The 23739-nt window shown below is 45.1% G+C and overlaps 1 protein-coding gene across 1 annotated transcript in view; it reads right to left on the bottom strand.

Annotated features, from left to right (window-relative positions):
* KDM2A (lysine demethylase 2A) overlaps positions 1-23739 on the bottom strand; it is a 789087-nt gene that overhangs the window by 614544 nt on the left and 150804 nt on the right. Inside the window, exon 3 of the mRNA XM_078657462.1 lies at positions 14080-14218. Coding sequence (XP_078513588.1) covers positions 14080-14218 — 139 coding nt within the window. The remainder of the gene's footprint in view (positions 1-14079; positions 14219-23739) is intronic.

The raw sequence follows: 23739 nt of genomic DNA, 5'->3' as shown, positions 1-23739 counted from the left end.
GGGGATACATTTAATGAAACCCGGTGCTTTCATGAAAACCGGTGCTGTCAAGTGCTGCTCATGTGGGCTAAGGTGCAAAGCTCAGTACAGATGTAGGGGCAAGTGAAAACGGGTGTTTGGTTGGATTAACTACACTGATGAGAAATAACTGGTACCACATCAGACCCAAGGAAGGCAAAATCCTGGATTGTGAAAATCATCCTGGATTGTGAATTCTCAAACTGTGGCATACAAGACAATCGTCTAAGGATCAAAAATACATCTACTGTTTAAAAAAAATGTGGGGAGCTCTGAGCTACCATGCAAAACTGTGCAGGCCTGCTATATGAAAACAACTTGGCAAGCAGACCCTGGTACTAAAGTTTTCCTGAAGTGAAAAATAGAGCAGCGTTAATGGATTTAAAGAAAACTTGTGAATACAATTGACCACACTCTTACGTCCAACTATAGCAGATCGATGGAACTACTGCAAGTGCACCAGTATGTAAGGCATATGTGTGTCTGTAATCAGCAGCTCTGCACAAAGATTTAGTTCTTACAGGTTAGAAGGCAGACTTTTTGGTAAATGATCGAACAATGGTTTACAATAAGAGAAAGAAGGTCATGGTGTAGGAGCACCTCGTAAACATAGCTAGACACTACAGTAATCCTGGTCTTCCTGGTTGTTGTGGTGGAATACTGCCCTTTTCCACAAATGCACTGGAGGAACGCATTTGATAATCTCCCATACACTGCTTCAGGCATTCCTCTACCAACATAAGGGGGGCCAAGAGCTGCTAAAAAATCAGAGGTAAAAAAAAACCATGAACTGGAGTACTGCTCTGGAAAGACCAAGCATCATGCATTTGTCCTTCTGCTAATTGGAAGAAGAAAAGTTACTGAATGTATGAGGCAATGACACTGTGTGAGACCAAGCGTCACTTCAGTAAGAAGGTGGGAGCACATCTAGTAAATCTAGTAATGAAGCGGATTTTAATAGTTTATGCGCCCCTTGGCTCACAATAAATCAGCTTCAAAACTATAGAATAAGAGGGGGGCATGGCCAACTGATGAAGGAAATGGCCACGCGGTAGCTAAGCTCCGACGCATCACTCCCGAGAATCCGCTTTAAAGACAACATGTCCGGAGTAAAATGTGCTACAAAGTGTTGTACATGTTATATTGTTCTGGGGGGTAATAGGTTTGTATCCTCAGTATGTTTTCCCTTTCCTTTAGGTAGCGTCACTCCGCGTCACTTGGAATGTTCTAATTGTATTAAGTGACGTCACCGTTATCTGTGTGACAGATGACAGCTGACTCCCGTAGTGACTGCCATTAATTCCTGCTCCCTGCGGGCCCTTGTACCTACAATAAATACTTATGTTAACAACAATTCTTCTTCTGTCGTGCTGTTACGCTACAATTGGCGACGAGGACTGGTGAAACAAGGGTCTGCAGACAAAAATTAGAAGACGCAAGCTTGATTGACGAAACTTGTGATCGGAGCAAGGAGCACTTTAATCTTAAAAAGTGAGTAAACGGCGGGATACGGCGAGCGATGATTGAGTAAATATCGAGATGAAAAGACTTAGCGCAAAGGATATTGGCTGCGCGCAAAACTTATGAGAGACTTTAAAATATTAAATGATATAAATGAAAGAATGAGCAGTTCGTCTGAGGATTTGACTGGCGAAATTCAACTGTAAACGCCGCCCTGCTTGTGAAAACTAACGTGTGAGACTTCTGTGATCAGCGCTTCGTTGACAGGGCAACAGCTGAGGTGTCAGTCGTTTACCTCAGCTGAGCCGCGTGAAGCATGCCGGGAGTGTAAGCGGATTAGCCAACAGGGACGCGCGTCACTGTGCGTGCGCAACGTGCGGCCATTTTGGGAATTGGACTGACTGAATTAAAACGAGCGCAAGGAAGAAAAACTCGTAAATATTGCGTTTTTGAAGGATTGAAAGGAATTCTAGTTAACGCAACAAAACGCAAGTAAGCACACATGAATTAAAGTGTTTGAAATAAACAATAAACAGCAAAGCCATCGAAGCGAAAAGTCTGCTGTGTAGTAAAAAGTGGAGTTAAAATAATAAGCAGAATATGGCTGAATGTAACAATATATGTGCACCTCCTCGGTTTCTAGATGAACCTGGTAAGCCCACAATGAAGTGGAAAAAGTGGGTGAGGGCTTTTGAGAATTACATCGTTTCAATTGATGGAAAGGCTTTTGACGCTGAAAGAAAATGTTCTTTGTTGTTTGGGCTATTAGGTAAAGCAGGACAGGATATTTTTGACAGCCTGCCCGAATATGAGAGTCCACCCGGAACATTTGTGCCATTAAATGAGTATCAGGAGGCGTTGAAAAGGTTAGAAAGGCAATTCGATGAGGAGAATAATATAATGGTTGCAAGACATAAATTTGCCCAAAGGAAACAACAAGAAGGGGAAAGTGTGGAAGACTATGTTGCATGTCTAAGAGTTCTGGCAGTAGAATGTGAATATGAGGAAATGACGGATGTGTACATAAGGGACCAAATAGTTTTCTACTGCTATACTAAGAAGGTGCAGGAAAGACTGTTAGCGTGTAAGAGACCATCCTTACAGGAAGTCATAGACATTGCTAGGGGTATCGAAAGGTCTCTAATTTCCACTAAGGAATTGTCTTCAACAACGAATAATACTAATGTATTTTATTTACAGGACAAGAGGAAAGTTGATGGTAAAGCGAGTGAAAAAAGTGTAGGTGAAAGGAAGGTGGGAGGTAAGCAGTTGTGCTGTTTCAGGTGTGGTTCAAATGAACACTTAGCTGATTTTAAAAATTGTCCTGCAGTAGGCAAAAAGTGCATCAAATGTAAAAGATATGGTCACTATACCACCTTGTGTAAAACCAAAAGAATGAGTAATAGCATGAGTATAAGTGCCGTAGGAAATTTTGATGAAGAAATGTGTGCGAATATAGTTTTATATGTTGAAATGGAGGAAGGAAAGATAAAGGGTCCAGTAAGTGACGTGAAAATTGGTGAGGTTGATCTAAAATTTACAGCAGATTCGGGTGCGCCCATAACAACCATATCAGATACTCTTTTTGAAGAAAAATGGAAAGGTGTACAACTAATAGAATCTGATATAAACCCGAAAGCATTTGGGGAGAAGGAAATAAATATGCTGGGGTACTTCATTGACACTGTGAGTTTCAAGGGAAGAGTAATTGATACAAAGATTTATGTAGCAGAGAAAGGGAGGATACTAGTAGGATGGAGAGACCTGGCCCAACTAGGGGTGGTACTGGTGCCGGGGGCAAAAGACCCAGTGATATTAAGAGATGAATGGATGAACAGCATATGCATAAAAGAATTTGATGGTGACTTAGAATCTGTTTTTGAAAAACATAAGGAAGTGTTTAAAAATGAAATAGGTTGTGTGATGGGGTTCACTCATGACATCAAACTAAAGGAGGGCGCTATACCATGTAAGCACAAAGTAAGATCTATACCATTGTCCATAAGAACTGAATTGAGGGAAGTGCTTGAGAAGTTGAAGGGTGAAGGAGTAATTGAAGAAGCAGAAGAGTCTGAATGGGTTTCTGCCATTGTAGTATCGAAGAAGAAAAAGACAGGGGACATTAGGCTATGTGTAGACCTGAGGTCACTTAATAAAAACATTATTGTGAACTGCCATCCCCTACCAAAAATCCAGGACATTTTACAGTCAACATCTGGTTCAAAATACTTTTCATTAATCGACTTAAGAGCCGCGTATCATCAGGTATGCCTGTCAGAAAGGTCCAAGAAATTGACAACTTTCATCACGCCCTTTGGTGCATTCAGGTATGTTAGACTTCCCTTTGGCTTAGCATCATCTTCAGGGGTTTTCCAGAAACTCATGGATATTTTGTTTGGGAAGATGAAAGGGGTGGAAGCCTTTCAAGATGACATTTTTTTGCACTCCAAAACCGAACAAGAGCACATAAAATTGATTGAAATGGTTTTAGACATTTTGGAAAAGAAAGGCATGACAGTCTCAAAGGATAAGTGCAAGTTCATGACAGAGGAGATTGAGTACTTAGGGCACGTTCTGACAGCTGAAGGTATCTTGCCAAAAGATGATTTAGTGCGCGCAATAAGGGAGGCCCCGGAACCTAAAAACAAGGAAACACTCAAGTCATTCCTTGGTCTCAGTGAATATTATGCGAAGTTCATTTAAAAATATGCTGAAAAGGTGGAGCCACTTAGGAGACTGTTGAAAAAGAATGTGACCTATAACTGGAAGGATGAACAAGTTGAAGCGTTCAGGTTAATCAAGGAGGAAATAGCGAATGCTCCTGCATTGAAACCCTATGACTCACAATTGGACAATGTAGTAACTGTGGATGCAAGCAATGAGGGCATCGGCGCTGTGTTTTGCCAGAAAAAGGGAAGTGACTCACAATTGGACAATGTAGTAACTGTGGATGCAAGCAATGAGGGCATCGGCGCTGTGTTTTGCCAGAAAAAGGGAAGTGAAGAGAACACGATAGCGTTCATTTCTAGGAAGCTAAATTACACAGAGGTCCACTACAGCACAATCGAGCGTGAAACTTTGGCTTGTGTGTGGGCAGTGCACAAACTCAAGGACTATCTGTGGGGGAAGAGTTTCACACTAGTAACCGACCATAAACAATTAGTTTATATGATGGATGGCAAAGGTCGAGGCAACGGAAACGCAAGCTCTAGATTAATAAGACTAATGTCAAAACTCCAGGATTATAATTTCAAAATTGAGCACATTAAAGGAGGAAAAAACAGTAGAGCGGACTGCCTGTCCAGGTTGCCAGTAAAGGGGCAAAAGGGCGAAGAACAGGACGACATTGAGTGTGTAGTTGCGCATATTGATGCCACAGTTATGTGCGAAGGATCCATAACTGTAAAAGAATGGGAGGAGAGTATGGAAAAAGATAACGTCATGACCAAAGTAAAAAAGTATGTACAAACTGTATGGCCACATATAAGAAATCTTCAAAATGAACTGAGGTCTTACCAGCAGGTAAATGATGAACTAACGCTAGAGAATGGCTACTTGAAAAGAGGTGACGTTTTTGTTCCGCCATTTGAACTCAGACAAAAGATCATTAAGATGGCTCACAGAGGGCATCCAGGCACCACGGCCACAAAAAAAGTACTAAGAATGCACTATTGGTGGCCAGGTGTGGACAGTGAAATCAGGAGTTATGTGGACAATTGCGAGAAATGCTTAAAGTCAGATAAGCATTGGAGAATTGAAAAGAACGAACTCCAAATGGTGGAAATTCCAGATGGGCCTTGGGCCAAAATAGCAATAGACTTTGCAGGACCTTTCAACATCTTGCCAGATGGGTGCAGGTACCTAATAGTTTTGACAGACTACTATACCAAGTGGGTGTGCTACAAATTTGTAAATATGGTGACAACAGAAGTGGTCATAAAATTTCTCGAAAAAGTATTTGAAAGTGAGGGACAGCCTAAGATCATGGTGTCGGATAACGGATCACAACTGATATCACGAGCAATGGTTGAGTTCTTGGAAAAGAGAGGAATTATACAGGAGAAGACACCTCTATACAGTCCAAAGAGCAATGGTCAAGTAGAGAGGATAAACAGATTCTTCAAAGAAGGAATCCAAATGGCCATAGCAAATAATATGGATGTAAAAGAATCCATTAAAGTAAAAATCAGTGCATATAACACACCAAAAGAAGCCACCGGATATACACCATTTTACCTGATGAGAGGAAGAGCATGTAACACTATCATAACACCAAAAATAAGTGGGTGGAAAGGAACAGCTGTGGAAGCGAGAGAAGTGTGTGAAAAGGAACTCAAGGTGAAGTAGAACATAGAGAACAAACAAGTGAAAAACAAGGTGTACTCTGATATGGTAAATAGAGCTAAAGACAAGAGCATAGCACCTGGAGACTGGGTGTTAGTAAAGAAGCCTGGGTTGGTAAGTAAGGGGGAATCCAGGCTCAGCAAACCCATGAAAATTGGCAGAGCATCAGGTGGTGCAGTTTTCATAGAAGGAGAAGGATGGCATAGTAAAGACGATGTGGTAAGACTCAAACATGGGCAAGAAAAAATTATAATGAGGAATATGGAAGAAGGAGATACGAGTCTTAATGAGAGTGTTCTGGAATGGGAAGACATATCTAGCAGCACAGAACTGTTGCAATCCTATGTCAGCCAAGAGGGTTCATCTGCTTTGAGAGACAGTTCAAGAAATTGTTCTGATGGCAGTGGGAATACCGTCCTGGCTCTGGATGACTCTGTGCTAGAAAACAATGTAGAGGTAATTGGATCCTCTGTTACAGGAGTGAAGGACACGGAAATCAATCACACTGGGGGGTTGTCTTCCAGGGTGGGCAGAGTTATCAACTTGCCGACAAGGTTTAAGGATTATGTTATGGAATAAAACTTTTCCTGTTTTTTGATGGAGAAAGGGAGATGTTGTACATGTTATATTGTTCTGGGGGGTAATAGGTTTGTATCCTCAGTATGTTTTCCCTTTCCTTTAGGTAGCGTCACTCCGCGTCACTTGGAATGTTCTAATTGTATTTAAGTGACGTCACCGTTATCTGTGTGACAGATGACAGCTGACTCCCGTAGTGACTGCCATTAATTCCTGCTCCCTGCGGGCCCTTGTACCTACAATAAATACTTATGTTAACAACACTTCTTCTTCTGTCGTGCTGTTACGCTACACAAAGGCAATCATTTAACCCCCAAAACATGAGGGACTCGTGGACCGAGCGTCGTCAAGATTGAGGGAGTGCCGGTGGTGTATAATCCAGACCCGTGTCTCCGTCGCAGGAGAAGCAGGGCGCGCCTTGCGGGCCTCCGATCGCCCGAACGTGAAGACACTGTTGCCACGACACGGGATCCGAGCCATCATCTGCCAGGGAGGCGGCGCGCCTAAGTAATCATCCATACCTGCCCTGTGAGTGCCCGGCCCCTGTGATCGCCAGAAATAAACGCACTTTGAAAGTTTCCCAGGCCAGACACTACGCAGCGTGGCCAGCAGCCGCAGTGGGATCCGCGCTCTACCGTGGGCGCACGACGCCTGAAGATACCAGTACATACTGCGGCGCTGTGAAGGCGCATACGTTGTCTGGACGCTCCCCAGGGAGTTCGCGCTGCTTGTGCTCGCCTCGAACTCTGGCCCCCGTGGTGTGAGACGCGGAACGCTTCAGCAATCTCCCAGTGGATTTCCGGAGTTGAGGCCGAGTGCGGTAGGCATAAAGGCCGCTCGCGGTGGGCGGAGTGGGGGGGGACAGCACTCTCCTGGCAAAACTTGAACTTGCTCTCTTGACCCACTGGCTCCCACGGACACCAGGGGTACAACATGCCCTGAGGGAGCCCCGCCAGAGCTCGGGGCGGCCGGAGTAGGATTCCCATTCGGATTCTCGTTGGTGGTGCCTTTCAAAATAAACAGCAAACATCAAGGTGCGGCGAGACCCCTAATATAACTCTAGACTGCCGGTGAGTGAAGGAGGCACCAGCAACAGTATAGTTAGTTTAGTTTTAGTTTTTTTTTTAATATAGCGCGAACTAGAACCGAACCGAATCAGTTATCAGAGCGCTTTACATTGCACAAGTTACGTTTTTACATGAGGACACACACTTTCATGTTTTTTTTTAGGCACGGGGAGATTAAGTGATTTGCCCAGAATCACAGGAGGTTTTGGCGTCGTTCCCGAGACTCGAACCCAGATCCCCAGGTCCGAGGTCGAGCGCCTTAGCCGTTAGGCCAACTCCTCTCCCCTTTGTTTAATGAACGTATGGGAGGCCACCCACCTGACCCAGACTAAGCGCACATGGGCATCACTTTGATTTGTCTTTGCTAAGAGGAATATAGCTCAAGTATGGGGGACTGGGGACTTGCCTACATACCAGAGATGGGCTAACGCCATTGTTTCTCCCCTCCCCCCCCTCTCTGAAGTGTTGAAATCTGGAGAGTGCTACCCTCTGGCGTAGGCCTGCTTGGTGAAACCCAACAAGCCGGAGAGGGCACTAACCCCCAAGCAAGCGGCGGCGAGTAGCCAAAGCGGCCCCAATCCCTACTTTGGCAGTATTTTACGCGCGGAGCACACTATGGCGAGCGGCAGGAGTGATCGCAATGCGCTCCAAACAAAGCTAGACTAATTTGCATGGCAGAAAGGCCAGGAGGATGCACAAGCTAACCGAAAATCCACAGGGGAACAACAAGAGCCCACACTGCAAGACATCTGAGCAGCAATAACGACCGTGCGCACATCCCTAGAAAATTGGATTGACACCGTCACCTCGGAAGTCTCCTTGATAAGGGCTGATATACGGAAAATGAACCATCGTTTCAAGGAGATGGAATCCACAACTAAGGCATTAACACCAGACACCGTCCTCCTCAAACGCCAAGTTGCGGATCTCCAAGTCGGCCAAGACATGCTTGAACGTCAGCTCGACTACGAAGGTAGGATGCGACGTAATAATATCGTTATCCTAGGGGTGCCAGAACGAGCGGAGGGGCAAGCGGCGGACCTATTCGTGGAAGACCTGGTGCTGCAACATCTACAGCCCAAGAGACTGTCCAAATATTTCTCTATTGAAAAAGCATACAGAGTGCCGGGCGGGAGATCTAAACCCGGAGCACCGCCTAGGCTCATCCTGGCAAGAGAGTTCAATTTCTGAGACAGAGACATAATGCTCCATATAGCGAGGGCGGCCCCGCCGATCACTCTTGAAAACAGCAAAATAACCTTTTTCCCCCCAGACTTTACGCTGCGGGCGCAGCGGCACAGCTTCCTGGATGTGAAACACGCCCTGCGGGACCAAGAAATCAAATATGCCATGTTGACCGGCGTCGTCCTCACCACGATCTGCATGCCACCTCATCACTGATGGACTTTCTCTTAGCTTTTGGCCTTGTGAATCTGATTCGGACGCTCATGGTAGTCAATCCAGAATTAACCATTTGCTGATGCATGCCGACCTCTCTAATTTTAATGAGGCTAGATCCCTGGCACGTGGTATTTCTGATCATTCTCCTGTCCTGGTACAACCTGCTCCGCCGAAGGAGAATAGGTGTATCACCCTGTCTATAAACCCGTGGAGTCTGAAGATCCCACATGTAAGGAGCGCAATTCTCAAAAGGGTAAACCAGTACTTTACTGAGAACACAAATACAGTCGAATTCCACCAGATCCTGTGGGGGGCCTTTGGGGCCGTTATTAAGGGTCAGGCACTTTCACTAATGGCGGACGTAAGAAAAAATTGAGGGCACGATTGGAGACTCTGGAATGAGAGATTCGGGGGCTGGAGGACGAGGTGGCGACCACAGATGAAGAACAAATCGCACACAGTCTTAATGTAAAAAGACTAGGCTACCAACAGCTTGCAACAGAGACCGCTAGATCAAAACAGAGCCATATTCCATACAATATGAGTTTGGTGACAATAGGGGGAAATTGCTTGCATGGTAAGAGAAGCGGAAAAACGTGCAGAGATGGGCACCCCTAGTTGAGAGCGAGGCAGGAGAATTGTTGAGTGACCCAGGGCAAATTGCTGAGGCCTTTGCCTCCCACTTTGCCTCCATATATTCCTCCACCACTCGCACTACCTGATTCCAGGGATCTTCTGGCCACTATTACGGTTACTACTCTTGCCCCGGACGATTGTGAATCCCTGGAGAAGGATCTCACGGAGGAGGAATTAGCGATTGCTTTACGAGGGATGCCGTCGGAGAAAGCCATGGGTCCTAACGGGCTCTCAATAGAACTAAACTAGTGACTTCCAAGAGAACACCCGCCCTCTGATCCATGTATCTGGAGAGCTATCAAATTAGGTCCCTACCCAAAGACATGATGCTGGCCTCAGTGGTCATCATCCATAAGCAAGGTAAACCTACGACGAGATGTGACCCCTATATCCCAATCTCCCTGTTAACTGTCGAAGCAAAAATTCTTGCCAAGGTATTAGCTAACCGTTTGATCCATGTCATCTGCAAATTAGTGTAACCAGACTAGTCCGGCTTTATGCCTGGCTGCAACACAGCCTTCAACCTTCGAAGACTACATGGGGTGATGGGGAGAATTCACACCATTCAAGAGGATGCAGCACTGCTGTCATTAGATGAAAAAAATGACATTCGACACTAATCGAGTGGCCTTACCTATTTGCCCTCCTCGAGCATATGGGGTTTGGCCCGAATTTTATAAAGTGGGTTAGGCTACTATACACAGAACCAACAGCCCAAGTAGTTATCAACCAACACACTTCAACAACAATTCCGTCTAGAGAAGGGGACTAGACAGGGATGCCCCCTGTCGCCCCTCATATTTGCCCTGATATTAGAGCCTTTGGCAACCTGGGTTTGGGGTGCCCCCGTGATCATCGGGATAAGAATAGAATTTCCCTTTATGCTGACAACGTCCTTTTGTATGTTGCATTTCCAACGGCCTCGATCCATAGAATACTTCACATCTTTGCCATTTTTAGCGCAGACTCTGGGTCAAAATCAGTACTAGATATGCTTCAAGGTCCTTTGCCGCGGATGCCCAGAGACACCCACATTACAGTCACTACAGAGGGATTTTGCTACCTTGGTATATATGTGACTCAGCAGCCCACCCAATTCTACGACATTAACATCAAGGCCCCGCTGAATAGGTTCCACAACGTTGTACTCCACAGGTGGTCTTTGCCCTTCACTCTCTTGGGCAGGGCAGCGCTGTTTAAAATGCTGGTGTTGCCTACATTTGTATACGTACTGCAAAACACACCTTCTAAAGTCCCAGACACCTACTTGATCAGTGTAGAAAGCGAAGTCAGAACTCTTGTATGGGATGGGAAAAACCCACGCATCGCGACCCAAAAACTGACATGGGGATGGTATGACTGAGGGATCATGTTGCCCGATCTTAAACCATATTACTGGGCCTCACAGCTCGCAGTGATCAATCAGTGGGTCTTTGCCTCACCGTCTGAACCGGCATACCGCACAGACAAATGGATAATGATTCGGGGGGGGGGGAGATGGGATGGGTGTATCAGAGTGCACTTTATTCCAACCCCAAATGCCAACACCTCACTGGCCCTTCGGCCCAAACAGTTGCACTTTGGCACATCGCGACAAAAACACAGGGGTGGCACAAAAAATAACACTGATCACTTCTTTGTGGGATTCCGAGCAACTCAGAACATTGAGCAGATGCCCGGGCTTTGATAAATGGGACCTAATTGGTATCTCTTCAGTCGGGAACCTGTGGAAGCGGAATGAGATGGTCCCATTTGGAGACCTACAAGCGGAATATCAACATTCCGCTATTTACAAATTCATCATGCAATAACCACCGTTGTGGCGAGAAGTGAGGCTCCCCCAGAAGCCTCCCACTGGTGGATAGATTGTTAACAGATCCCATGTCACAAAGCAATATCACTTACATATCGCAAATTAATTAACAATAGTCCGGATGCATTGATACGCCTCCGGCAGCTGTGGAACTCACACCTCGGATATTTAGAGGACGACGATTGGCAGGAAGCCCTCTCCTCCCCCATGGAAGTTGCGATCCCAGTGAGGCTACGGTTAGTCCAGCTCAAAATCCTACATAGAACGTACCTATCTGCACATACACTGGTGAAAATGGGGCGTAGGTCGGATTCTGGATGCCTTAGGAGGTGCACGTAAATTTTTCCACACACTCTGGGACTGCCCAAACCTCCAGCCGTACTGGTAGAGAATCACCTCCAGACTAAGCGCACGTGGGCATCACTTGGATTTGTCTTTGCTAAGAGGAATATAGCTCAAGTATGGGGGACTGGGGACTTGCCTACATACCAGAGATGGGCTAACGACATGGACACTGCGATGATCGCAGAAAAGGATGTGTTCAAACACAAAGGCTGTACCAAGAAATGGGATTGCAAATGGGCGAAATGGAATGTATCACGTGGTGAAACATGGGTATCCCCAACAGATGAACTGCGTAACACTGAAGTGGACATTGATCTCAACCCTGCTTAACGATGTACAGAGAATGTGTTTTAATTGTAAAATATGGTAATTTTTCCTTTTACTACTGAATTTCCTGGTTATGTGGCCTCGTGGCCTTTCTCTGTACTATTACAACTGTTTAATAAAATGAAAAATATATATTTTTTTAAAATATGGAATAAGATGCACACCTTGAACTAGATTTTAAACAGCATACAAGTACTTCTTTACAAGTCATTTGGCAATCTTAGGTCAAGAAAGTTAGAGATTGCAGGTTTGTTTGTGCCTGTGTATATGAGTATTCTACATACGACAGAAGTGAAATAACATAAAAAGTCCACAGGATGGGGGGAATTTAAAATGCAGATACCAAAAGAAAAAGCTACAGAGAAAGAATGAAAACCATGACAAGCATTGTAACCTTTAACAATTAGCAACGGATAGAGCAAGATATTATTGAAGCATCATGAGCGAAAATTACGTTTCACAGTATGTCATTATGTGAAAATGGACCTACCCAGAGAGATGTACCTGTGAGGGAGCTGGGTGATTCATACCCCCATGCCATGGTCATTGGATTGGTTTAGGTATCCGCTGCAGGAACACGAATGTGGCAAGTCGAAGAACTTATATCCATGCGTCCATCTTGTGCTAGTAATAGGGCACTCTTAGGGAAGCTGCAATGTACATATTGTACCACTCCCTTACGCAAAAGTGTCATTCAAATGACTATGACTTTAGTGTGGATTTACAGGTAATGCTTTGACCAGGGAGGAAAGGCAGTAGTTTCAGCAGTCATATTATTTCTCTCTGTGGAACTTCACTAAGTATTACTCTTGGACTTTGTGGTGCTGCTTCTCTGGGTTTTGATTGGCACTTCTGTGTCAGTTTTTTTTTAACAGCATACAGTGCCTTCAGAAACCTTTTAGAAGCAGACTCTCTGGCCAGATGTTCTGGCAGGTGCTAGTTTAGATGATGCCTTTTAAGGTTATACAACCTTGGATGCTCATTTCTATGTCATCATAATTCCACTGCTTCTACCCAGTTGCTAGGGGAGCTTTCATATTTAGAATTGTAATCAGTAGATCACGGTAAAGAGGGGATAAAAGACAACACCGTAGGATTTGACAAGTAGATATATGGCAGGTCAAAATGCTGAAAGCCCTGACAAAACAACACCTCTCTCTACTATCTTGACACAGGGATCAAAAAGAAGTCCCTTCTAAAAACAGGGAAATAAACCTAAAGTGCGGGAAAACTCAAAGGCTTGTCATTTCAGGAAGGATGTTAAAAGTCAATAAAGACACTGGTCACAACTGCAGTACTTGTTTAAAAGATACAACAACATAAAGGCCCAAGCAAAATTTTACCTTGAGCAGTAATGGGCAAAAACCATGAAATCAGAGAAATGTATTGAAAAGGAGCAGCAGTAAAGGACGGAGACTGGTACCAAACAAAAAATGTATCTGAAGCAAAGGTTTTCAACAAAAAATGCAAACCTAAGTTCTTACATTTTGAATTGAGACTAAAGATGACATAGAATGACTGCTGCCTCTCATTCAATAGAGAACGCCACTAAGACCCAAACGCGTTACTTCACCTCCATAACATTGGCCGGTTAAAGTGAGAATCTCATGACACTAAAAGGTTACCAAGGACCCGATTTAGAACTCGTGGATGAGTTACTCTATCACAATGGTGACGGATAACCTATCCGCCGAAATATAAATCCTATTATATCCTACGGGATTTATATTTCAGCGAACGGCTTCTCTGACACCATTGTGACGGAGTAACCCGTCCACTGAGATCTAAATCAGGCCCCAAGTTTTTTCAGTGCTGTTCAAAGGTGTTCCAGTATCTTCAAAATGCCAGGTAACTGAATGAACGTGAAGGGCAAAGGATATGAGAATGGAGAACTGAATGAGAGCACAAGGACATTTACTGTAAACAGCTCATTCTTGCAAGGCATGGCACAACCCCTACATTGAGTATTGGATCACCACCGCTGGAAGGATGGTTATTTCAGCTCATATGAGAGTTACTAAAAGCTTTCTTACAGTAGCCTGCGCTTCAGAGAGGGAAACACAACATTATTTAATAACACCAATAACTAACCTTTGCCCTCCATAAAAATGACAAAATTTGCATTGTATTTGGTGCTGCACAATTTCTCCTCCAGGTCAAAGGTCCTCTTGCCCTCGATCTCTTCATCGGAGATGCCGTCGTCTTGATACTTGCGTCGCATGTTGCCGCGCTGGAGGGAAAAAACACAGAGAGGGAGAAAAGGGAATCAAAGTTAGTTTGAGATAGGAGTTCATTTCTCGCTATGCCTCGGTCTCACACAGTACACCCTGGTGTGCAGCTTCATATCCTCGTTTCAGTATGGAGAGCCAGAGCTCTGCCAATGCATCACAACCTGCAGTGCTCAGTCAGTCCAGAGGAGGCCCAGACCTCTGCCACATCACCTTATTGCCCCCTCCAGTAACCCTGTTTATTCCAGTTGTGGGGTGTGTACATCTGCCAGTACACTCAGACCAGATAGGATATCAGATCCCTTCAAAGCACTGGAAACAGATCTTGAGAGTTTCTCTCTATCATCACCTTTAGTTTTGCTCACAACCTTTTTAATACTGTTGCGCAAGACATTGCTTCCTGCCTGCGGCGCACACATACACATACTAGACAGATCCACAGACATTGTACCACACTCAGGCACAGTAAAGCCATTTAATATTTAATGAACAGATTTGACTAGAGCCCTAGGTATGCACAAACAGCTTTAGGGCAGGGTGGTTGCTCACTGTGGGCACACTATGCTAAAGGTATGAATACACCGACAAAAGGATAAATGAATGAGAAGGCTCCAGCATGACTGTGTAGAAGCAAAATAACTTGAAAAGACAAGACCAGACGAGTGAGAGGTTTCTACTATTGTTTCTATCGCCGTATGCACCCTCCTTGGACAGGTTAAGGGAAAACAGCTAGATATTGGTAATGAAAGAGTCAAATAACATTAAAACACTACTGACATTGAAGATACTCAATGCTTTTGTGAGATCTGCCCACAGAACCAACAGCTATTGCATGCACACTGTCCACACTGGGAAGTTCATGACTGCCAGGCAGGGGGATTAAAAAACATGAATGATCTTTAGTAAAGAGCCTTAAACAGCAGTAGATTTGCACAACCTAAAATGTGCAAGTTTTCTTATAAGTGTGTATTTTATCACCTGAGTGTGCATTCAGCATTAACACCGGTCAGGCATTCAGGCACAAGTGTACATTAACTGGTTAAATAAACGCAGGAATATACACATTTCAGCCTTATTTTTTTACAAAACTTAAAATTAATATGGATGAATACAGGTAAAATTAGCAAAAAATAAATATGGATAAATACAGACGGAAATGACAAAAATATCAATCTCATAAAACCGGGAGCCCTACATATAATCCACCCACAGAGAGCCGAGGGTGCAGTATTGTATAGTATTGCAATTGCATTTATATAACGCTGGCGAGGCGTCAAAGCGCTTTTTCGGCGAGCAGCACGCTACTCCGGGACCCATAGATAGGTCTTTCGGGAACTGTTCTCAAATGGTTCTCGTCCTTCCTTCACAACCGGTCTCAGAAGTTCAAGATCGACAATGTGCTATCTACACCTGTGCCTGCAGATCTAGGTGTTCCACATGGATCCTCCCTCTCCCCCACACTGTTCAACCTCGTCATGGAACCGCTCGCCACCTTGCTCCAAGCCTCCAATGTCCAATTCCATATGTACGCCGACGACACACAACTTTACCTAAAGCTACAATCCCCGGAAGATATCAAACATCTGAATTCCACGCTTATTAACACTCAATCTTGGCTGGCCGATAATCACCTCAAACTAAATGCTCTGAAAACTGAGTTCCTACTCATCTCACCCCCGGCGAAAATTGCCACCACCCAAACCTGGCTCAATAACCTAACAGCACTCAATGTCCAACCTACCATCGTGGATTCGGCGAAATCCCTAGGCATCACACTCGACGCCAAGCTCAACATGCAGCAGCACGTTAGCAAAGCCACAAAAGCAGCTAATTTCCAAATCAACACACTGAGGAAAATTAAACCCTTCCTCCCTGCCGAAGACTTCCAAACTGCTGTACAAGCTTTAGTCATCCCTCGAATAGACTACGGAATTGTGGCCCTCAGCGGACTCCCGCTATCCACAACAGCACCCTTAAGAGCCTCCCTGAACGCTGCCGCGAGACTCATTACTGGATCAAGAAAACATTCGCATATATCCCCAGACTTAAAATCTCTAAAATGGCTGCCTTTTGAAGCCAGAATACAGCTAAAAATTGCAGTTATGACACATGCGGCCGTGCACCACAATGCACCCAACTACCTCGCTCAAAAGCGGTCTATATCAGGAGGTTCGAGATCCAATAGAAGTACAAAAAATCTACTCCTGAAACCTCGTAGATTCCGGAAAGAGAAAACATACAAGCGCTCCTTCTCTGGGATGGCACCCAGGATCTGGAATTCGCTCCCTCCTGAAACCAGGCTTATCTCCTCCACTGCACTCTTCAAGAAAGAGGTGAAAACCATCCTTCTGGCCAAGATCTCCTGAACCTTATAGGTGCTGAATCAGAGACTCTGCATTGCTTTGTAGCACTGTTCACCTAGTCCTTTGGCACTATACTTCTACTTGATGGGGACACTACTACGCTACTCCCTTACTACCGACCAATATATGATACACGTTGGTCTACTGGTGCACTCTCCCGTTGCCCCCACTCAGTGTTCTCTCTATACTAAAACATTGGTATAAGCCATCCACACACCCAATGTGTACCTGAACACCTCTGTAGTGGGTTCAATGACTTGTGCCGTCTTATATTACTTGTTTACCTGATTGTATATTGATATGCTTTATGTATGTTATTATTATCCTACCATGTTAATGACCTTTATACTGCTCCCATTACCTCTGTTTCATTCCCCTACCCTGTCTTTGTGAAGCGCTCTGATATCTGTAAGGATCTTGTTCGCGCTATATAAAACTTTGAATAAATAAATAAAATAAATAGAGGATTAGTATTGAATTAGTATAGTGAAATATGCAAGGACATTTTAAGTGGTGGATAGGTTAGTGTTATTTGGATGCAGAAGGATAGAAGAGGGAAGAAGGTTTGTATTTATATAGCGCTTCTAACCCCTGATGGGGTGTTAAAGCGCTAATAATGGCGAGTAACACGCTACTCCGGAAACCCATAAAGGATTAGTGGTGGATATTAGTCCGTTATTTTGAGTGGGAAGGATAGCGGAGAGATAGAGGGCAAAGAAAGGTTTGCATTCATATAGCACCTGTTACCCCATATGGGGTGTTAAAGCGCGTTTCTGGCGAGTAGCAGGCTACTCTGGAACCCATGAAGAATTAGTGTTGAAAATTAGTATAGTGAAATATGAAGTATTTTGAGTGGAGGATATGTTAGTCAGTTATTTGGATTGAAAATGGTTGTAGAGGGGTAAAAAAGGAAAAAAGGTTTGCATTTAAATAGCGCTTGTAACACTGATGAGGTGTTGAAACGCTGTGTTGGCGAGTAGCACGCTACTCTGGAACTCATTAAGGATTAGTGGTGAATTAGTGTAGTGGACTATGGAATTAGAGAAGTGAAAATGCTAGTCTGTTATTTTGATTGAAAAGGACAGTGGAGGGCTAGAAGAGTGTAGGGTTTTTTTTAGGGCATAACAGCAGGAGGCGGCTTTTGGATGAGTAAAAAGGGTTTTTGGAGGGGAAGAGTTTAGAAAGGTTTGTTTTGGTGGATAAGTATAGTAAAAGAGGTGTCCGATGATGCAAGGAGGGGTAGAGTAGGCGAGAGTCAAGAAAGGGTTATTTTAGGGAACATAGTATTGGTATGGGGTTTGGGATAAATGAGAGATTGAGTGCAGATGATATAATAATAGATGTATAGGGTGAGGAATAGGGTAGTGAATTGGAAAGAGTAGTATAAAGAAGTTTGAGATGAGTCAGAAAGTTGGGCTAGAAGATATATATGAGAGAAGTATAGGCTGAGAAATAGGGTAGTGCATTAGAAATGCCAAATTAGAAGAAAGTGATAAATATATAGATACATAAGTACATTGAAAGTATATAGATGCATAAAGGAGGTAAGTATATGCAGATTAAAGCTATTGATAGAGGTAGCGGATGAGAAATAAAGTAGTGCATTGGATATGCTTTTTCAGGAGAAAAGTAACAGACACACAGATCCAAGTACATGGCGGTACATAGATGCACAATGTAGACCAAAGATGATTTTTTCTTTTGTTTTTATAACAACATAATTACTGTACATGTTTATACAAAGCAATACACTGAGATAGGCACATGTCTATAGTGAAAATAAATGCTTATATACAGAGGGGCAAATACATATGGTGGGCATTAATGAATGGGACCATGGGCAGCATTCCTGGCCCTGACAAGTCTCGAACAGGCTCAAACAGGCACTCACCCTTGTCCTCTCCACCCTTAACAGGCTCAAACAGGCACTCACCCTTGTCCTCTCCACCCTTAGCCTCGACGCCCGGGCTGAGGTGCCCTAAGCCTTGGACGTTTATAGCCCTAGTAATCAGGTGACCCCTTCAGCCAATGGGAACCCTTGCCCTAACACTATCCAATTACAGCACTTGTCCTAAAATCTAGTACCAATAGGAGACGAGGACCTTACAAACAATCTTAGCCATAGTCCAAGCACCCAATCAGTTAAAAAAAAAAAAACCTGATCTCTACGTCCAATAGAGGCCCAAGCCCTACAAGTAGTCTCAACCCTAGTTCAAGCAGCCAATGGCACAGGAAGCCCTAGTCCCTACTTCCAATAGAAAGCCTAACCCTACTCTTAGTACCACACCTAGTCCAGCAACCAATCACACCAGAAGCCTTAATCGCTACTTCCAATTAAAGGCCTAACCCTAGTCCCAACAACCAATAACACAGGAAGCCCTAGTCCCTACTTACAATAGAAATCCTTACCCTAGCCCTAGTCCCAAACCTACATTGATTGAATCACAGACCCAGACACCTATCAGAACCCTCAAATACCCAACCACTGAGGGCACTAACCCTAATCCAATAGAAACATCAGATACAACAACCACCAATCAGTGTACACATGTACCAAACAATATCAGACTATATAAGGTCCCAGCTACCTCAGACAAGGTTTGCTGGCCAGGGAGTTGGAAGCTGCTCCTCTATTCAGAAATCTCCTAGGAGACAGACAGGCTCAATCCACACTTTGCCCTTCTGCAGGTAAGGCCCCAACAAACTTGTCCTCTAACAACACTATTTGTATAAAACGTTACTCCCTCTCCTGGTCAAAAAACGAAGTCGACAGTCCCTATTAAACACAGTTTAAACATCTTACAGCAGATTACTGCTGTCTAAGGGGGGAAGGGACTTGTTTCAATGACTTGTTAACACAAAATGGTCGCTGGGGGTGCACTGCTTAACATACAGGTCTTAGCATAGAGCTAAGGAGACATATGGAGGGAAAAACTGATAGAGGGAATGAGAGGGAAAAACTACAGGGTTTGGACTGCAAATCCTACAGTTCAACAGGGTAAATATAGGGAGTCACAGGCAGGAAAAACCACAAGTTTAAACACAAAAACATGGGATAAATTATGCAATCACTGGCAGGTTAAAACTACAATTTCAAACTGTAACAACCACAGGCAAAGACGGTTAAAGAATTTTAAAATAAGATGATGCAGTCACAGTTTTTTAAACTTTTTTAGGAAAGAGACAGCACTAGTCTGCCTCCTTACCACTCCCTTGACTCTGTTCACTGCAATCTGGGGCACAGGTAGGCTGCAACTCACAAGATGGAGGAGAAAGATTCAGGGTGCAACCAGCAAAGTCTTAAGGGGCCTGGGCAGGTGTGAGAGGAGGGCTCAGATTTTCTTCGAGCTGTGGAAAACCAATAGCAGTCCTATGTCTGCTGGCCTGGGGGTGGGGGTGGGGCTGGGACTGGGGAGCTGCTCTATTCACAGATCTCCTGTTTGAGACGGACAGGCTCAATCCACTCTTTGGTAAGGCCCCAACAAACCTGTCCTCTAACAACACTATTTGTATAAAACTTTACTCACTCCTGGCCAAAAAACGAAGTGCACAGTCCCTATTAAACACAGTTTAAACAGCTTACAGCAGATTACTGCTGTCTCAGGGGGAAAGAGGGGGGGGGGGGGGGGCAGGAGGCTTCAGTGACTTGTCAACACAAAATGGTGGGAGGCCAGAAGGTTGAAGATGATCGGAAGCCGATCAAGAAAATCACAAATCCCAGCACATTTCAACTGACAGGGTATGGAAAAACGAATCCTGAATGAGAAGCTCATAACAGCCTCGGAAACTGCAGAATAGCTGTCAAAGGAGAGAAGAGAAACTACATGTTTTGGAACTATCTGGGCACGTAAGCATTCTTGTGACAACTAGACAAAGACAATTATGTATCCTATCATTCCTTGAGAAAGGGGCATGAGTTTGGATAAATCTGCCTGGCTGCCTCAACGGAAAAAGCATAAAGCAATGCTTCCATCTGCAGAGATGGACAGTAGCTTCTAAAAGCAGCCGTACTCTTGAAAAAAATGAGCAAGGTCGTGGAAACAAAAACACTACATTCTATCTTATTTAGCCATTTGTAGGAGCATCTGGGATGACCACATATTCAAAAGGACTGCCCCAAAGCGGCTTCAATTCAAAAACAAGCAGAAGAGAAACTTCTTTAATACGTTGGGTGCTATGGATGGAACGGCTCCATCTTCAGCCACGGTGCTAGTTTGCCAAAGACAGAAGCACTCCGTCCAAGCACCCACCCATGGGGGAAGCGCTGCCGCTCCCTCTGTGGAAAACACACAAGGTGATGGACGGAATGTTGCACAATGGCAAAACATTCACCCCAGTCACAGATCTGGGTTTAATCCATCGTTATTTTGCTCACCAAGCCACCCCAGTTCAGACATGGCCATAAGCAAATCAGTCTTGACCCTGTGCCTCATGGGAACAGTCCAACCCGAACTGCCAAGCCATGTCTCCCCTGGACCGGAAACAAGCATCCTAGGACCGGTTTCTGGCTATCAGCCTTCATCAGCCAGGATAGCTTGACTCCAGTGGCGTGAGAGCACTGGACCTACGTCTGGGCATACCCTTCCCACATAGGGTGAACAGCAAAACACACAAGATGATGGACGGAATGTTGCACAATGGCTAAAACATTCACCCACAGTCACAGATCTGGGTTTAATCCATCGTTATTTTGCTCACCAAGCCACCCCAGTTCAGACATGGCCATATGCAAATCAGTCTTGACCCTGTGCCTCATGGGAACAGTCCAGCCCGAACTGCCAAGCCATGTCTTCCCAGGACCAGAATCAAGCATCCAAGGACCAGTTTCTGGCTATCAGCTGTCATCAGCCAGGATAGCTTGACTCCAGTGGCGTAGTGAGCACGTGACCCGCGTCTGGGCATACCCTTCCTACATAGGGTGAACAGCAAAACACACAAGGTGATGGACGATGGATTTAGGCCCAGATCTCTGTACTGGGGAGAATGTATGACATTGTTCTACATTCTGTCCATCGACTGTTTTTGCATTTGTCACCCCGAGTGGGGCAGGTATGCTCAGACGGGAGTCCCGTGCTCTCCACACCAATGGAGTCAAGCTATCCTGGCTGAAGAAGACTGATAGCCAGAAACCGGTCCTAGGATGCTTGATTCCGGTCCAGGGAAGACATGGCTTGGCAGTTTGGGCTGGACTGTTCCCATGAGGCACAGGGTCAAGGCTGATTTGCATATGGCCATGTCTGAACTGGGGTGGTGTGGTGAGCAAAAAAACGATAGATTTAGGCCCAGATCACTGTACTGGTGTGAATGTATAACATTATTCTACATTCTGTCCAACAACTGTTGTTTTTGCATTTGGCTCCCCCTGTTGGTCACCCATTTACGGGACCCACCGGGGATTGCAGCGGTGGCACTTTCGCAGCCACTCCTGACCCCCCTCTCCCTCTTACCCCCTATTACCCCTCCCATCCCCCCCGACTCCGTCAGCAATCTCATTACGTTGGTGCGAGCATGGCACGCCTTCATCATCAGAGCAGCGAGGGGACACGCTGGAAACCACTGCTTCCAGCACGTCGTAGAAAAAGGACGTTCTAGAATGCCACTAGACACCAGGGAATGAATTCATTGATATGCCAGGGAGCGACCCCTTGGACAAGAGTCGCTCCCCAGAATAGGGGCAATATTGTGACCGTTTTCAGCATCTCCTTCGTTTTTGGTCCCGGGGTCAGCGGTCAGCTAAGGAAACCTACCAAACCCAGACATTTCTAAAAAAACAAGCATTTACAATGCAATGGTTTCGCCTTTTGAAAAGTTTGAGCTATTGGCATTGTAAATGACAAAATTTATATTTATGTGTTCGTTTTGAAAACAGATAAATAAATGGCATTGTCATTTACAATGCCAATAGTTTCAACGATCAGCCCCAGATTTCACCAACGTTGGTGTAAACACACAGCAAGTGTTTCATTTAAGCCTGCCACGCATGTTCAAGCGACAAATTCCATGTAATCACCAATGCGCACTTTTAGGCACTGTCTAGCGCTTAGCAGGTATATTGTTCTGCATCAAGACGCCCCCTCAGGCAGGATTGCCGGCTAGAAATAGCTCCCCGTGCAAGAGAGTGTGAGCTGTCACCCAGGTGACGGATCGCTTTGGTATATTGGATATGTCAGCTGCTTAGACGTGGCCTGCTTGTAGCAACAGTAACTCCATTGGCAGCCACGCGCGCAGATCATGGGGGCCCTCTCGCAGCGTAAAGCATCATGGGAAGGCTTGTAATAGCTTCCTTAATAGTCTGGCGCACAGACCAGAGTCCATCTAGTGTACGTGAGGCTATGAATAATGACGCCCTGCTCAGCTATCCGTCACTGCGTGGAGTTGTAATGCACATTACCACTTCAACAAGTTGGAGTAAGTCTGGGGAGGCGGCCGGCTGCAGACAGCCAGGTGACGTGTATGCTGCAAAACTCAAATCTATGTCCAGCAGGCTTTCCATGCCCCTCTGCCTTTAGGGGGCATGCATATATGGGGTCGGATTAAGAGCATTGTTCAGTGACCGAGCGGTCAGTGCAAAAACAACATTTGCACTGGCTGCACTAGCCTGTCACTACAAATTCTGGTGCAAAACTGCCTGGTCACCAGTGCAAAACTGCTCTGTCAGGGGTGAATTGTTTGGTCCGGTTGCCCCGAGAACTAATTCCACTCTAGGAATCATGCTTTCAGGTTCGGATCGCAGTAAAAACAGTGCCGGATGCTAACACTACAAAGAGTTAATCACGGCATTGTTGCTTTGTGTGGTCGAGGCTTTTAGAGTCAGGCTCCCTTCAGAAATGATTCTAGGACTGCACGAGTGCAGTCCACCAAGAGCACCTACCAGAGGCCGGGGAGAGGAGCAGCAAAAGCAGCATGGCGAGAACGGAGTCCAGAGAAGAGAGAGCCGCCAGAGAAGCAGAGCCCACGGAGGAGTAGGCACAGTACAGCAGCGGTCCGTGGACACCCGCAGCAGGCAGCGAGAGATCAGCGCTGCGGACAAACCAAGCCTGACCAGAATGCAGTCGGAGACACAACGATGCAGTCGGAGACACAACGAAACACGCAAAGACGAACTGGACTTCCTCCGGCGGCGGTCGGCCTGAAGGAATGACCACAAAAAAAGTTAAAAA

This window comes from Lissotriton helveticus, chromosome 1_1, assembly GCF_964261635.1.
Source record: "Lissotriton helveticus chromosome 1_1, aLisHel1.1, whole genome shotgun sequence".
In the NCBI taxonomy this organism is placed as follows: domain Eukaryota; kingdom Metazoa; phylum Chordata; class Amphibia; order Caudata; family Salamandridae; genus Lissotriton; species Lissotriton helveticus.
This window is presented reverse-complemented; position numbering and strand designations above follow the sequence as displayed.